Source organism: Magnolia sinica, chromosome 12, assembly GCF_029962835.1.
Source record: "Magnolia sinica isolate HGM2019 chromosome 12, MsV1, whole genome shotgun sequence".
NCBI classification, from domain to species: domain Eukaryota; kingdom Viridiplantae; phylum Streptophyta; class Magnoliopsida; order Magnoliales; family Magnoliaceae; genus Magnolia; species Magnolia sinica.
In genome coordinates, this window is record NC_080584.1 from 62,214,664 (window position 1) to 62,232,471 (window position 17,808).

General features: G+C 39.2%; 1 protein-coding gene across 1 annotated transcript; it reads left to right on the forward strand.

Annotated features, from left to right (window-relative positions):
• Positions 1 to 685: 685 nt before the first annotated feature.
• Positions 686 to 11,848, forward strand: LOC131221489 (histone-lysine N-methyltransferase ATXR2-like). Its single transcript, XM_058216753.1, has 6 exons — positions 686 to 2,582; positions 3,106 to 3,473; positions 5,337 to 5,449; positions 5,612 to 5,643; positions 9,695 to 9,843; positions 11,472 to 11,848. Exons 1-6 carry the CDS (start codon positions 2,550 to 2,552, stop codon positions 11,632 to 11,634), a joined length of 858 nt encoding a protein of 285 aa, XP_058072736.1. The 5' UTR covers positions 686 to 2,549; the 3' UTR covers positions 11,635 to 11,848.
• The last annotated feature ends 5,960 nt before the right edge of the window (positions 11,849 to 17,808 follow it).

A 17,808-nucleotide genomic window follows, 5' to 3' on the forward strand; every position in this document is an offset into this window, starting at 1 on the left:
ATGAGCTTTCAATAAAGATGGAACATTGTCGATTCAAGCTCTACACTTGAGAAGCAAATGATGATCTCCTCTCTTTATCCATGTACCTACCACATTAATCATCTCTTGTAGAGCTGGAGCGTTCCTGTGGCAAGCTTCCTCTTCCATTCTCCCCGGCGCTCTCGAAGGATTTTCAAAACCTTCCCTCCCTCCCTCCCTCCCTCCTCCTCCTCCCCCTCCTCCTCCTCCTCTCTCTCTCTCTCTCTGAAAACGGATGGCGAGTATAATCTGCCCTTTGGACAAGGAGTACTCAGATATAATTGCAGCCCTGCTCGCACCTCCCTCTCCTCAATCTTCTCAGGCATTCCATCTCCAACGACACCTTTCTCTTGTATTTTTATTTTCCAAACTCTCCCTCTGTTTTTATACATATACCCCTTTTCAATGTGCCTAAAAAATGGGGTGCAAGTATAGAAAAAGGCGGGTGTAAATATCAAGTTGGTTGCCTGTGACATAAGTTGACATTCTCACCCTTATTTTTGATAAAGGACTACCATGACTAGCTTATTACAGGAAGGGCATGTCATGGTCTTGAAATTAAGCAGAGTGAAGAACATGGAAAGGGTATCTTCTCTATCTACTCATTTTACCCACTGTCTACTTAATTCGCCCATCTTTTCTGTTTTTGGTTATACTGTGGTAAAGATTTTATACTTTTTTTTTTAATAACCAAGAGTAGAAATGATGGGTGTGTTTAGCAGTAATAGTGGGTGTAGATATTCGCTTACTTCGTTTTGCTGTAAATTTGGCATGCCTGACGATGTTTACTCCACATAAAAATATGTTGTGAAGAGCGATTATATAATGCTTGATTGAGAGGAACATCGTCTGTTCTAATCGGCCCAGAAATGGTACAGGTGCGGCCCACCATCGTGTAAACCGAGCCATTTGTAGGTTGGCTCCCTTATCTACGTGTTTTTGGTTCTGAAAAGTGAGACTCGTGGTTTTATAATCCAAGCCATAAAACTCTCCTCAATGAGACAATCCTAACCATTCGATTTGTGGTCCACAAATTCATAGTTAAGAAGAGAAATGCAACAATGGTCCACATTCAGCTGATCAAAAGTTCCAAGATTGGTTGCTGGGATATACCGATCTGGGAAGTAGTTCACTAGCAGTGAGAGGCAATATACCAATTGTCTGGATTGCTGAACTGTGGGTCCCAGTTTTCAGAACTGAAAATCTGTGTATATTGAGCAAACACATAGGCTGTGTATCATATGATTCCTCAGCCCAGGATACTGAAATTAGCTCCAAACTGTAGATGGGTCTCATAAGCCAAAGATCACACTGAACGTATGATCTGAAATATCCAGTCAGCAGCCATCAAGTATACAGTTAAAATGTAAAATGGTCAGGGGTCCAGTTCAACAGTATGTCCATGTGTCCATGTTGAGGCATGTCCTATCTATAGTTGGGTGCGATTTGGACTGAATTACAGCATGCATGTATATGCTAAGTGTGTCAATAGCTATGTGCATGCTTATGGATGGTCATGCTCTGCCGGAGTATGAACTAATTCATAACATTCCCATACCTGGATAATATTCTCATGCTTGAAAATGCAAATGCAAGAAATGATGCATATGCATGTGATCTTAGTGTATCGCCTAGAATTTGTTCGATGATAGTACCTCCATATTATTTTTTGTGCACACCCAATAATTTTTATGACATCCAACCCACTTTGGTACAGTATATGCTATATAGTATAGTTCTGTTATAGCGTTTTGCAGCTGCATTCCAATGCTTTGCTGAAGATTATGGTTTTTTGCAGACTGGGTCTAAAAAGTTGTGTTCAATTACTAATGTGTGATAAAAAAGGATAAATAGGAAAAGTTAGAAAAGGCATACGAATGATGCTAGAAACAATTTGTAGATCATACTTCGCCTTTTCAATGTTGAGGATTATCTTTTACATTTTGTGATCTATTAGGGTGTGTTTGGATTGATGGTAAACTAGGGAAGGCAAGGGAAAGTACAAGTGTGACATAGGCGGATGGTAAAGTGAGATTGGTGTTGGGGGAAGGAAAACCTTTGCACCTGTTCATTTTACTACATAAACTGTCTGCTTTGAATTTCAATTTTCAAAGGGAAACCTTTTTTTCCTTCCAATTTTGCACTAAAAGCATCACATCATAGAGAAACCTCTTTTCCCACCAATTGATATTTTGAAAAAAAAAGTTTTATTCCCTTGCTTAGCAAAGGAAATTGATTTCTTTCTCCTTTTATGTTTATCAAAGAGAGAAAAATGTCAAATGAAAGCCTTTCCAAAGAAAAAAAGAAAAAGAGAAAAAAGAAAAAAAAGGAAATGTCAAATTGAAGGAAAATTATTTGCTTTTGGTAGTATATCCTCAACCCAAACACTCCCTTAGCATGATCTATTTGCACTGTCTATTCACTTTTATTGTACTTCTCATGAATTGTGATATCTTCAATTTGGATTGGCAATTGCAGCTGTGTATGCAAGCTTGGAATTCAAAGAGGGGGAGTTGGTTTTTAGGGACCAAATGCTTGTTGGTGCTCAACACAGTTCGAATAAGGTTGTGCCAGTGACCATGTTTTTGCTTTTATGTCTATCTAATCTTTCATTTTTCCATTCTTTCTTTGGAATTTGCAGTTTCTTCATACTCTTGGGCTATACTTCTATATGGTTTCTCTGTGATTTCTTGATGGTGGTGCCTCATCCACTGTACATGTGGCATACACGGTCACTCAGTTCTAATGAGGATGTATCGTGTCCTTAAATCACACTTATTGGATGTATGTAGCCATCCAATTTGCATCCAACATATGCCTAAGAGGAAAATGGTCAAATGTCCAAATTAATTGGATGTATGGTTAAGATCAGTCACTCGGTGTGATTTTTGGGCTTTGCTACACCCACGGTGGGGCTGACTATTTTGGTGGTTGGCATTGAAATACATATACGCCACGTCCCACGTGTATGGTGGATGAGTAACCGCCATCCAACAAGTGTGGTGGTCATGCAGTTGTTTAGTTTCACTCATCTTACATTGGCCTCTCATATATACATATCGCTCACTAATTTCTTATGTTTTGCAGGTTGACTGCCTTGTATGTAGCTACTGTTTTTGTTATATTGGTTCGATAGAACTTCAGATTGGTAGGAAACTCTATTTGCAATCTCTGGGATTACCAGCAAATACAGAACATGATCATGAGACATCTTCACGTTCTTTAGAAGAGGCTTGTTTAGTTGAATTATCGGATGAAGAAGATAATACTCCCACGGTGAACCATGACAGTCTTCAGTCATGTTCTTCAAGTAATATGAAGAACAACAATCTTGTACCAAAAGAGGTCTTGGAGGCGCTAGTAAATGGTAGCTTGGCTTTGCCACACTCGAAGCAATTTACATTGCCTTCGGTCATTCCATGTCCTGGAGGGTGTGAAGAAGAACATTACTGCAGGTGAACAAAGCTAATAAATATACGCACCTCATGTGCAAATTTTCATTATTGTGTTCAACCCATCATTATAGCCTTGCCCCAACTATTTGGGGTTGGCATTACTATTCCATTTTGCCAATCTTATCCAAAGCAAGAATTCTTATGATTCTTGGCAAAAGTTCTACAATGGGCTGCTCACTGCACATAAATTCTGCTCCTTTAACTGCGCTTGGGTTCAGTTGATGCATGTCATGCATTGCTTCCAGGTGAAGTTTCCATTCATGGGATGCATGTGATTGTGAACTTTCACATGCAACTGTCTTTCTTGCCAACATATCACATGTCTTTTGTATTCAATCCATGTAATCCTATAAAGACTGATTCTAGTTATAGAGAAATGGGGCCATGTTAACTATAATTACAGGTGTAAGCAATAGCGAAAGCCTAGAAGTCAAGGCCACAAGAAACTTCTGACCATGGGTTTATATTTTAATTGTATTCACCATAAAATTTGAGTGTTGTTTTTGATAGTTGGCTTCCACAAAGAGATTGTAGCTTTCTGGATTTGTATGAGAATTTGTTATGGTTAAATGTAATTTCTGTTGCTTTACTGTCAGTAAGTTTCTATGGATACTGATGTTATTTCATACCTTAGTAAATGAAAGATAGATGTTGGTAACACAACATGTTTCTGTTCTAGAGTTCTACTAAAGCTCACATGCACCTGCACACTTCAAAAAGCAGCAAATCATTTCAAAATGGCACTTGTGTGTGACATTGTACCCATGCATCAAGTGGACCACATTGTGTTGATAACCTGGGCTAAAGATGGAGGTGGTCCACTAATCATGCAGGTCACACCAACGTGAGCATCAAATAAATTGCCAACAGTGGCCTGCATGATGACTGGACCAGCCTAACATTTGGACGAGGTGGTTGGGCCCATTTGACTACCTACCGATATCCTTTTAGGCTTCTCTTTGCACTTTTAGAGCCTTCAACTTGAACCAACTCACTCCACACCAGTGCAGTTCTTGGTCTCTGTTGCAAATGGCAAAACCATCCAAGTCAACTTCTCATATTATTTACCGATTGGTTTTACTCCTAAATTCTCTATTCTGTGTTCATCTAATTTTATCCATCCTCTTCTTGCAACTCATTCATCTCATCATTCTCATTTCAGCTACGCTCATCTTATGAACATGTTGTTCCTTGATTGCTCAACATTCTCTCCCATAAAGCATGACTGATCTTATGGCAATCCTATAAAATTTTCCCTTCAATTTTGATTGGTTAAGATTCATTTAATAAATTTTGTAACTAATAAATAGCTGAATATCTGGATCAAAATTGACAAATGAAAGGGATGTGATGATGGTGGCGGCAGGGAGTTGGCGAAGATAAAAGCTTGGTTCCAGAAAGTACTAAGTGAGAGTAGGGCAGGATTCAAGAGGAGTGACAATTTGCTATTTGGGTATCCTTGGTAGAAAATTAATGGAAATGGACAACAATGGTCAGTAAAACAAGGCTGAACATTTGGATGGCTTAGGATCCTCTTATCTAGAAGTTCTTTTAGATATCCCCCAAGACTGTGGGCCTCATCAGATCAGCACTCTTGATCATTGGCTTGCTTGTACAAAATAGGTGTATTAGGAATCATTCATGGTGTTACACATCAGGACCCAATAATTTCTACATGGAGGATACACCCTTTTATCTACTTGCCCCCGCCCCCCATGACATTATTTCCCAAATGTAATTTGTCTGAGCTTGGCTACATTTTTTAATTTGGTTTAGTGATTGATGCCTATTTTTCTTTCATTAAATTCTACGTATGTAATTTGACATGCTTTTGAGTAATGTTGAATTGCCAACCTTTTGTAGCAAAGTGTGTGCGGAGGCTGATTGGGAAATGTTTCATTACTTACTATGTACTGGAGAGAGCTCAGGATCCTTACGTCGGGAAGCACTTGTTAAATTTATAGAACATGCTAACAGTAAGATGTCAACTCAAGTGCACATTCTGCTCTATTAGAATCATACTGTTCTCATTGGGAACCATTTTAATAATTTTCTTTTTCTCATTTTTGAAGCCACATTTGTTTCCTAATACTTTTTATCCCTTCTAATTATCTTTATATTGATTTCTTTCTTTCCAGGAACGAATGATATTTTCCTCCTTGCTGCCAAGGTACTCATGATATTAATCTATTTTCATTTGTTTGAGATTTTAAGTTTTGCTCAAGAACCTCATGCACTAGCACTTATCACCATCATCTAGCCTTATCCCAACCATTCGGGGTCGGCTACATTAATCCTATTCCATCAATCACTCTATCAAGGGCCATAACTTCAGTTAGACCATAGGTCATCAAGTATTTTGTTATTACCTCCACCCATGTCCTTTTGGGCCTTCCCCTTGCCCTCTTTTAGAGCCTTCAACTTGTACCTGCTCACTCCTTCGAACCAGTGCAATTCGTGATCTCTATGGCACATGACCAAATCATGTAAATCTACTTTCCCTTATCTTATTACCTATTGGTCCTACTTACTCTTAAGTTCCCGTGAATGCGTTCGTTTCTAATACTATCTTTCCTCATCTTGCCACTCATCCATCTCAACATCCTCATGTTAACTACTCTCATCCTATGACCATGTCGTTCCTCAACTACCCAACATTTTGCCCCATAATGTATGGCTGGTCTTGTAGCTATATTATGAAATATCCCTTTCAGTTTGAGTGTTACATGATGATCACATAAATCTCTAAAGGCACATCTCCATTTCTTCCACCTAGCTTGAATTCTATGGGCATCCTCCCTACTCTCATGAATTATTGACCCCAAATGTTGAATGTCGTCCTTTTGGGAAAGTTTTTGGTTGACGATCTTAACTATTCATTGCTTCCATTCCTATTGTTACTGAAATTGCATTCCATATACCAACTAATTTTAAATCCTTTAGATTCTTAAGCATCTCTCCATAAATCTAATTTTGTGTTTACACCCTCCCTCATCTTGTTAATCAAACTATGCCACCTGCAAACAACATAATCCATGGGATCTCATCTTGGAAATGCTTCACTAACTTGTTTGGTTGCTCAACGCCAACCTTGGTGCAAGTGTACAATAATTGGAAATGTAACGGCCCAAGCCCACACTATATGATATTGTCCGCTCTGGGCACAGCCCGCACGGTTTTGTTCTCAGGGTCGCCCCTAAAAGGCCTCATACAATATAGGGTGAATCTCCACATATAACCATCATTACTTCAGACAACGCTTCCGATGTGGGACAAGTTAAACCTCCCATTGTGTACACAGTAGCCTGCCAGCACAGTAACCTGCCAACCATTGGTAGCTCTCCCAGACCCTTAGGCCCTGCCCACATCAGCATCCACCCACGTGTGCCAGCCCACATGCGTAACAGTGACGGGGCGTCACAATCATTTGTAACGGCCCGACCAGCATTGTATGATATTGTCCGCTCTGGGTCCCACTAGACCCGCACGGTTTTGTTCTCAGGGTTGCCCCTAAAAGGCTTTGTACCAATTAAGGTATGATATTGTCCGCTTTAGGTCCCGATCGACTGGTAGCTTGCCTAGACCCGGTGCTCCCGTGGTCCCGCCCACATCAGCCCAACGAACCCTCACGGATTTGTTCCTGCTCAGCGGAAGCTCAGGGCCAATCACCCACAGGAGGCCTCATACAGTATAGGGTGAATCTCCACATATAACCATCATTACTTTGGACAACGCTTCCGATGTGGGACAAGTTCAACCTCCCACTACGTACACAGTAGCCTGCCAACACAGTAGCTTACCAACCACTGGTAGCTCGCCCATACCCTTAGGCCCCGCCCACGTGTGCCCGCCCACATGTGCAACAGTGACGGGGCGTTACAATATCCCCCACCGAGGGCAGAGCCGTCATCTGCTCTGATACCATTTGTAATGGCCCGACCAGCATTATACGATATTGTCCGCTCTGGGTCCCACTGGACTTGCACGGTTTTGTTCTCACAGTTGCCCCCAAAAGGCTTCGTACCAATTAAGGTATGATATTGTCCGCTTTGGGTCTCGATCGACTGGTAGCTTGCCCAGACCCGGTGCTCCCGTGGTCCCGCCCACATCAGCCTAGCGAACCCTCACGGATTTGTTCTTGCTTAGCGGAAGCTCAGGGCTAATCACCCACAGGAGGCCTCATACAGTATAGGGTGAGTCTCCACATATAACTATCATTACTTTGGACAACGCTTTGGATGTGGGACAAGTTCAACCTCCCACTGCGTACACAGTAGCCTGCTAGCACAGTAGCCTACCAACCACTGGTAGCTCGCCCGGACTCTTAGGCCCGACCCACGTCAGCGTCCACCCACGTGTGCCCGCCCACATATGCAACAGTGACGGGGCGTCATAGGAAAGTCACTTTTCTATTTGCTAGTGGTCCTCATATTTGTTACTGCTCCCTTATACATATCCTCAATCATGTCAATGTTTAAACTCCTTTCTTTCCCGACACCCACTAGGTTAACTCTCTAATTTTCTTTCAACCAGTTGTCAATTGAAACTAATTTCGAAGTATTTACGAGTATTTGATGAAATGATCATCAGATATATCCTAATTTTGAAATTTTGAGTGTAGGTGATCCGATTTGAGAAAAATTCAAAAATTTCGCAATTTCTCCCAAATTGCTTACAATGTTGCACTCCAAACATGAAGTCAAAGCATGTATGAGGGCTGATCAGTCTACCGATTTGTTAAGTCCTAGTCAATTTTCGGTAAATAAAAATCATTTTTTAATTAAAAATTATTATTATTATTTTTAAATTTTTCATTCAACCAGCTGCCAATTGAGACTAATTTCGAAATATTTAGGATTGTTTGATTAAATGATCATCACATACATTCTAAATGTTACACATTCAATTTGAATATAGTTGCATTGGTTCAGTCAGACAACATAGCTTAGGACTATACCAAGAAAACCTATTATGTGTACTTCTTTTTTTAGATGTTATGGTTTAAAAGTATGTATTAAGGTCTTTTTTAACAATCCCTGAAGTTTAATTGAAAAATTCAACCATTTTACCAATGTTTCCCCATGTTTTGCAAAAAGTGTGATAAATTATTTGATACAAACGATATATCCTGTGCCATAACCGATGTGTATTTGTATCCCAAGGATGCGATACGTAATGCGATACTAATATTTCGAACACCGACCCGACCCATTTTCATATTATCTAACTTGAACTTGGCTTAACCCTAATTCTTCTGTTTGAGTAATGAAATTTGATCCAAACCGCTGATATGAAGATCCCCACTAGGGATCATGTTTTAAATATAGCAAGTAACCGAGCCTTGAGGGAGAACTGAGTTGGTTTTGTCATGACCTGCTAGGACAAACTGATCAAGTCCAATTTGACTCGGTTTTGGTTTGAAACGAGTTGCATGCCAAAATGGGAACTTAAACCATGCCACGAATGGTTTAAAACTCTTATAGATTGGAGCCGGGTTGGGTTGAGTGCTGCATGTCCAGGTTGGGTTACAAGTTGGGACTCAACTTGAACCTGATCTGGATTAGAATCAGTTTACAAGAATCTGGCCCGAACCTAAACCAAACCAACCCAAGTTAGAATCAGGTTGGGCCAGTTGGGATCAGGTTGAGCCTGGCCCAATTTGAAGCCCTGATTAAAGTGCCCTTGGGTACATAGGCTTCTGCTTGTGACAATGATGGGTTGGATTAAGTACTTCTATCGTATCACAGATAAATAAGTGAAAGAACCTTTGTATTCTATACAAAGTTGTATTTTTTGAGTGTTCTACACCACAAGGCTTATGCCCAATCATCTGCTGAACTTCCTAACTAAAAGGTTAGCAAAGTTAAAAAAAGAAGGTTGGTAAACATCTCTATACCCTATTCATGAGCAATATTTTGTGAACATGTTGTGTTCAGTTTTTTATTTTCCTCTTCTTCTTCTTCTTCTTCTTCTTCTTCTTTTTTTTTTTTAATAAATATTTTATTATATTATTATTATTTTTTGCTTTTCTCAATGTTTTTATGCTCACTCTGATACAAGAAGATGTCCCATACTTTTCTAGCAAAATTATGTAAATTGAAAAAGGATAAGGGTCAAACTAGCATATCACAAATGGAGAAAATTTTATGATATGTATATAGACAGGTGGAAGTTAAATGATGCCTCTTTCCCAATCATATTTCTTCATTTCCATTTTGTAGGTTATCTCATTCATGATTTTGAGGTACAAGAAGTTGAAATCACGTCATCAAGACCAAAAACAGCCTACTACGGTAAATGGAGTGGATGATTCCAGATTTCGTCTGCTTTTGGAGGCTTGGAAACCAATCTCAATGGGATTCAAGAGAAGGTGTGTCGTGTTTCTCTGTCTTCTTACAATAGATGTAGCTTATCAATTAAGTCAAAGCATTTGCCTTATAATGTAAACAACGTAGAGATATTTGTGCATGGATATGTGCATGTAAATATGAGATGTTGTTGAGCTAAGAATCTTATTAAAGTGCTATTGATGAACTTTTTGTTACCATTGGAAAAAAAAAACTGGACTCTTTGTTGATACATGCATATGCATGAGATTCCCTAAGGCCAGCATTTATCTCTGGACACAGACATGCATGCAAACCTAGCCTTTTTGTGGGACATCCAAGTTGTATATAGGTGGGTATATGTGTTGTTCTGGATATCAGGACAGTCCAGTCATCAGGTGGGTCACACGTGGGAAAACAATGTTCAGCTTAACAAAATTTTCTAATGATCCACATCCACTGCACGTGTGCCCCACCTGATGAATGGACTAGCCTGATTTTTGGGCCTGGTCATCTACAAGGGGGCCCCACCTGGTGCATGGCTCCAATGCTCCACATACATGAACGACTGTCTGCTGTGTGCGGGCTTATATAATCTGATATACATTTGACACATGTAAACTGAACTTTCAGGCTTTTCCACTAGTAAAATACAGATGATGGATGCACCCTTCTCTAACCTCTTCATGTGAAGAAATGATGAGAAGCAAAAAAATATTAAGTCATGTCATTTCTTGAACATTTCCCTTCAAGATTAGATGCAGTTTTGGTGCACCGAAAGCTTGCTTAAGACAGCTTTCGTTCCCTTGATAGGCCTTTTGTAAGGACATCCACAAACTGTTCGTTAGATGGACCATGTTGTGGCTTTACGTGATCAGCTTCATTATCCTCCGACAAACGATAATATACTTTCTTCTTTTCAAGATGCATTTATTTATTTATTTATTTTCCTTTGATAAAAATCCGAACTCATCTAAATCATGTAAAAAAAAAAAAATCAGAGATATACAAACCATTAAAAGGAAACAATTAAACATCCATATATTGAATAATTAAACCATTCATTTGGACACACAAGGCTAAAGCAATCAAGCGCCCCTCCATGTTTAATATCTAAGTGTCCGTCAGTGTCGAGAAGCTTACTTAAAATGAATACCATAATCAAGACAAAATTTTGAGAGTGAATTTTCCTTGCAAAAGATATTTTCTAAAAAATTCCTATCCTTTTCTGGTTGTAAAATGACCAACATGGCCCCATGCGGCACCTCATTTTTTCGAGGAGCTGCACACAGGTGCCTTGTCCGCCCTTTGGGGTCAAGCATGGCAGCTCGCTATGGTTCATGCCTAGGCCCTGCTCAGTCCCATAACTTGTTCGTACATTGGCATCAACACGTGTTCTTCTGCGCCATTTTTATGCTTATACCTTCTCATGTTGCATTGAATTATATGAAACAGCATAATTTCCCTTGTATTTACCTATTCAATAATTTTAAGGTGTTATGGTTCCATAGATGCATATCATTTAGTTTCGAGTATCCTAAGTGTCAGTTAATAAGGATGTTACTCTTAATTCATATCTTTCCCTTTTCATTGCATTTTCATGTAGCTTTGTTGTGGGAGTAGAAAATTATTGTTAAAACAAATTAAGACAAGTATTTATATATGCCTGTAGGTGGTGGGACTGCATTGCTTTGCCAGATGATGTTGATTGTCATGATGAAACATCATTTAGACAGCAAATAAAGAAACTTGCATTCATGGTACGCTCTCCAGCAACTGGTGTCATGCATGGACCGTCATTTTTGGATAGATTTCCAGTATTGCATTCCTCCTAACTGTATTGATTCTCCAGGACCTTTAAGTTGAAAATTGCACTAGTATCTTTCTCATAATCACTTGGAGAGCCCATTAGTCTCAATGGAAAACTGTGTACACAATATACAGAAATAAATATTTTATAATCTGATCTTTTTAGTTCTTCGCATGATTGAGCATCAGTTGGTTCAGTTTATTGTTATTATTTTTAGAATTATTTTATTTATTTATGATTTGAGTTGATACCAGCAAAGTATCTTAGGCATAGGCTCAAGAAAAAAATTAAAAAAAACGGACATCTATGTTTCTTGGGCATGGTTTTTTGGACTATATATATGGATCCTTAGAGCCTATATATGGATCCAACAATTTTATTGAAATCAATGTATACAAAAACTGTCACGTAATGGTAATGGCCATAACCATTATGCGTTACAGGGCCGAAACGGCCATTATAGGAAAAAAACTGCCCGTAACGGACCTATAACGGTCCAAAAACATGTTTTTTCAAAATAAAAAATGCCATAACGACCGTTACAACCCGTATCATAATGGTAACGGCAGTGGCCGTTACGACCACTGTTACTGCTATTGAACACCTTGATTTTAATTGATGTGCCCAACTACAATTCACCGAACCTTCGTAGAAATTTCCATGGATCAAGCAATCATCGAACACTTGGTGTGTGTATCTACAATTACCAAACGGTTGTAGAAAATTGCATTGATCTCTAACTTGTTGATTTGACAATTGCAATTGTCTCCCTCCTGAAGAATGAACCCTGCTCCGGTACCAACTTAAGCAAGCCCGGTAGCACCGAATTCACGACGCAATTGGCTATGGGGTGAGGATTCCAAGCTAGCAAGGAGCTTGGGCATGGGTAATTTGAAACCTCTGAAATTGGGGATCCAGGAGTGACTCAAGTTGATTGTTAAAAACTTGGCATGCATATGTGCAATTGCCTAACCTTTGTATGAACTTGCATTGATCTCCCAAGTCGTTGATCCGGCTCAACTGAATCGCAATTGTTTTCCTTTCAATGAATTGTGCTATATGATGCCAAGTTACATAGGCCGAGTTGTCGAATTCCCAACATTGTCTGATACGGTTGAGAACACTAGTCTCAACGAGGACTCAAGAATGGAAATATGAAATCTTCCAAAATTGGGTGATATGCAATGACTCAATGAAGATCAAAAGGTCTATTAGAGTATCAATATTGTTATATGTATCGATGGCTGAGGGAACATTGGGAAAAGGAGGAATTTTTCATGGACATTTCAAGAGATGTCAAAAGATACATGTTTACACATTTAGGTATCAAAATATTGCAAAAAACAACTATACATAATAAGTTTCCTTTTTATAAGGCCTTAAACAAGTGCTATTGGGAAAAAAAACAATGTAGTTATATGATATATTCAAAATGAGTTCATATCGTTCAATTCAAACCATACAATGCAAGTAATAAAACATGAGCAATACATCCATAAATCAAAGAGAATGAAAACAATACTTTTGCGTCAAACCCAAATGGAGTTATGAGGTGGCTCAAAGTCATTATCTCTGTCCCTACATACATTATATATCCATGCATCCATTGTTGGAGTTATGTGTGAAATTGCGTGGAATAGGATACCACGACATGCGAAAGCTTGGTGGAGCTACGGAATGAAGGCTATGTCCGCGGGGGGGGGGGGGGGGGGGTGATTAGGACTAAATAAAATGTCTTTTAAACACAATTGCCTACTTAAACTAGTCTCTAATTAAACTAAGCAAGGCAATGTAACACCAAGGCTTCCAAGCCAATAGTGGGTCCAATCATATAAACTACAATGGATGTGGCAATTAAGCAAGTAGTCTATGACATGATAGTGTACATGTTTGTGTGGGATATGTTATTTATCAACTTCTAACATTCATCTAATTATGCATACATATAATTCATTTAAACAATCACATAAGCATACTTAAACAAGTGCTCAAAGACAATCCCAAACACAAGCATGTATAGTGGTTCGGTTTCCCTACTCCACTCCCGGCGAACGCACTCAACCCATGAGTGTTCTAGATTTCACTATCAGAGATTTTGAATCAGGTTCACCTCTAATCTTTACAATCCTACATAAGGACTGACTTCCTCAGAGACTTATGTGGTTTTCTATAGGCTCGCCATGAACTTCAGTCCTAATCCAAGGATCCTACATTTATTCCTGTTGGCGGCTCCCTCAGAGACTAACACACACACCCGTGTCTGGTGGCCTACACAAGGATTTGAATTTAGGTCCTACATAAGAAACAATATCCTACACAAGAATTTAATCGAATTTAGAAATTCAAACTCTATACTCAATCCTACATAAAGGAGTGTACATGGACTGTTACAAATGACAACTTGTTGGATTAAGGTCCTTTTGTAGCGCCTTCTCGTGTTGGTTAATCGATGCTCTTCTGTGCTTCAATTAGCTCTCCATTACTCTCCCGATTGTGATGCCGATGCATTGCTAATGCTTTAGCTCCAAGATCAATTACCTTGCATGTGTTACTCCTTTGAGCTGATCAAGGTGATGAGAGGTTGGTGAATTCTTATAATCCTAGGGTATTCACGTAGGTGGGTCTTCTAAAGGATTTAGACAGGGGCATACCTATAGAGGTTGGGTATAAAATCTAGAAAATGGTAGAGTTTAAGCACATCTTCAAGGTGGAGGTTGGCATCCTCATTAGAGTGTTAATCCTAACGACGATGACTTAGAATTTATTAGTTTAAAGGCTTAAGATGAAGGATATGATCATAAAATCACCTAAGCTTCTATTGCACAAAAAACTCATCAAAATGTCCAAGAACCGAATGCCTTATATATAAAGTTCAATAAAAAAAGAAAGGAGCAAAATGTTGTAAAAAATGAGTGGATTTTAGAGCTCCCATGATACCTTGGGTGTATTTAGGGAGAAAACCCTTTTTTAATTCTAAAGTGCTTTTTTAAAGTGTAATATAAATAGTGTGTTGGTTTGAATTATAGATAAATACACTAAAATGAATAGCTTTTATTATCTTCAACATATGTGGTTTTACCTAACTTATAAAATTAGTTGACTCACTTGAGACTCAAAATTTATTATTTTTAGAAAAAATAAAATCTTTCAAAAGACTTATTATAATGATTATTTAACATATTACACATGTATACAACTTTCGTATATTAAACGTCATTTGTTTTATCAAATTGATTATCCCGTGAATATATTGCAGATTCCACCTTAGCCCAAACTTAGGCTTCCAAACACAAAATTTGGATTTGACATCATTCTAATTATAGGCCACCAAATACAAATAAAGATTCAAAATTACTTCAATTCAAGTGAAATTGTATTTGAATTCCACCATATTTCAAATCCAAGGAACCTTAAAAGTATAAAAGGAAAAAAAATGAAATGTTTAAAATTATTAAATTTACTTGCAATTTTAATTAAACTCCTAAAATGATTACAGTTTATAAAATCATATGGGGCCAACAAGCCTTAGATGGTTAGCTAGGGAGTGGAGATTGCGGATAGCTTTCTCCAACAGCATATCGTTCACACGAGATAGATAATTATATCTGCAATGTTATAGCTATTGGAAGCTATAGTGGTCATTTAGATTATTTTTGCCCAATGAGGTTCCTTTGGTTTGAATTTGTGTGATCATGACAATCCATTAAGTTGTCCTCTATTCCTACTTACATCAATGATATCATCAGCAATGCCACCCTCATGTGGTGCAGTAGGAAGATGGATTGAAATCTCCTACAAGACAAATTGTAAGAAGCACATGCAACAACCAATGTGATATCCAACTGCAAGCCAATGGATTTGAGTCCTTGCCTCAGTAGTACACTCGGAGGAGTTTCAACAAGAGGTCTTGGTTTTGATACCATAGGTGGTGAAATCCCACTATGGCGGGCGTGGGTGTGTGTTTAAAAAAATAAAAATAAAAATAAAATTTCAAGAGCTTAATGAAAATCATTTTGATAAAAAGTTTAGGTGGGCCACAAAACATCAACAATGTAAAAGTTACTATTAAAACTTGTAACTTCACTGTTCTGGTCCACCTAAAACTCACTTGATTAATGAGTTGGATGGCATGTAAGAATACAGTTGCCATAGGAAGATTTCTAAGGTGGGCATTTGGATCTTCGTTGTTGATGGGATCAGGTCAGAAGATGATGTGCTACAACTGATGCAAGGAGAGTTACACCCACATGGCGGGCTTGGTCCACAGAGCTCAGATGTTGCGAGCTTTTCTTGCGAGTGTACGAGGATTCATCATTTGTATGTGTGGTCTATCTGATCGAGCAAGATGCCAACTTCCTGAGTTCCTGTGCATGTGAGATACATATGATAGAAGACTGGGATGTGGGTAGGGGTGCATGTGGGGCCACCGAATAACACCAAAAGAGGCTCGGCCTGCCTGGTGACGGGATTCTGTGGGGCCCACTGTGATGTTTGTGTTTTATCTATACCGTTCATCTGTTTTTGCCCGCTCATGTAGGGCATCATTCAGAAAAAGCCGTAGATCCAAAGCTGAATTGGAACACACCACCGAAAAAAAAAGAAAAGAAAAAGAGTAGGGATAGTGATTCCGGAAACGGATTGGCAACTCTCCCTGCCACCAGCCAATGGCTGGTGGTCGGTGCTCTGTGAGCCCCACCATGATGTATGTGTTTCATCCATACCGTCCATCTATTTTTCTAGATCATTTTATGGTATGAGACAAAAAATGAGGTATATCCTAACCTCAAGTGGACCACATTACAGGAAACAGTGTTGAATGTATGTCGACCATTAAAAACTTTTTGGGGGCCACAAAAGTTTTGGATCAAGCTGATCTTTGTTTTTTTCCTTCATCTGGGTCTGTATGACCTAATCAACAGATTGGATTTTAAATAAACAGTACAGTGGGCCTTAGGAGGATTTTAATGGTGGATATCCAATCGCTATTGTTTTCCTGTGGTGTGGTCCAACTGAGATTTATATAACTCTAATTTTTGTGACCACTAAAATAATCTGTAAAAATGGATGAACAGAATGGATGAAACATATACATAATGGTGGGACCCACAGAGAACCGACCACAAGCCATGGGGCTGGTGGCATGGGGAGTAGCCAATCGGTTTCCAGTGACTCCCACCATTGAAACCTTCATATGCCCTCGTTAAAGTTATTTACCATCCAACCTACTTATAAAAGTCACGTAGACTTGGAAAAGCTTTCAACGGTGGGCATTCAATCCTCACTCTTTCACGTGGAGTAACTCACATCAGCTTTGGATCCCTCTCATTATTTCGCTCATGCTTTAAAATGAGCTTGCAGAGTGGATGAACGGTGTGTATAAAACACACACATCACGGTGGACCCCACAGAGTTGGGTCATCAGGCAATCCCCGTCCCGAAAAAGTGGGGCCATTTGATAGGCTGGCATAATATGCCCACTGATGCACAGATATGCTGCTACTGTACATCAAGTGGCACAATCCTAACCGTCCAAATGGTGGGCTATACAGTAGATGGACTATGTTCCCACAGAAAACGGATTGGACGGTCGTAGCCTCATATCAATGTGCATTTGTCTGATGATTTGGACCATTGGAGTGTTTTATTACAACCGTTAATTTTCTGACCATAAGTCGGACTGTTTAATGACCCCTTTCGATGATTTGTTGTGTTATGATGCATCAGCTCTCATACCCACCGTTCTTACAGTTTGATTTAGGAATGCATACGCAAGTGTCAAGATCGCATGGCGGCACTCTGCATTTCACTTTGGAAGTTTCATCTTCACATTCCGTTTAATCCCAATGATTTTAATGCAACGCTTCCTCAACGCCTGGCCTACCTGATGACGCCCCTGATGAATGGCTCAGATACTGCTTTCATATTCGTATTATGTTCCTTCCTCATAATGCTAGTTTCAAGATGATGCATACCATATGTTCGACGTTTGGGCTCAACGAGATTTAGTTTAATCCCAATGATTTTAATGCAACGCTTCCTCAACGCCTGGCCTACCTGATGACGCCCCTGATGAATGGCTCAGATACTGCTTTCATATTCGTATTATGTTCCTTCCTCATAATGCTAGTTTCAAGATGATGCACACCAGTTGTTCGACGTTTGGGCTCAACGAGTTTTCGTACTCTGCAGTTTATGTGTA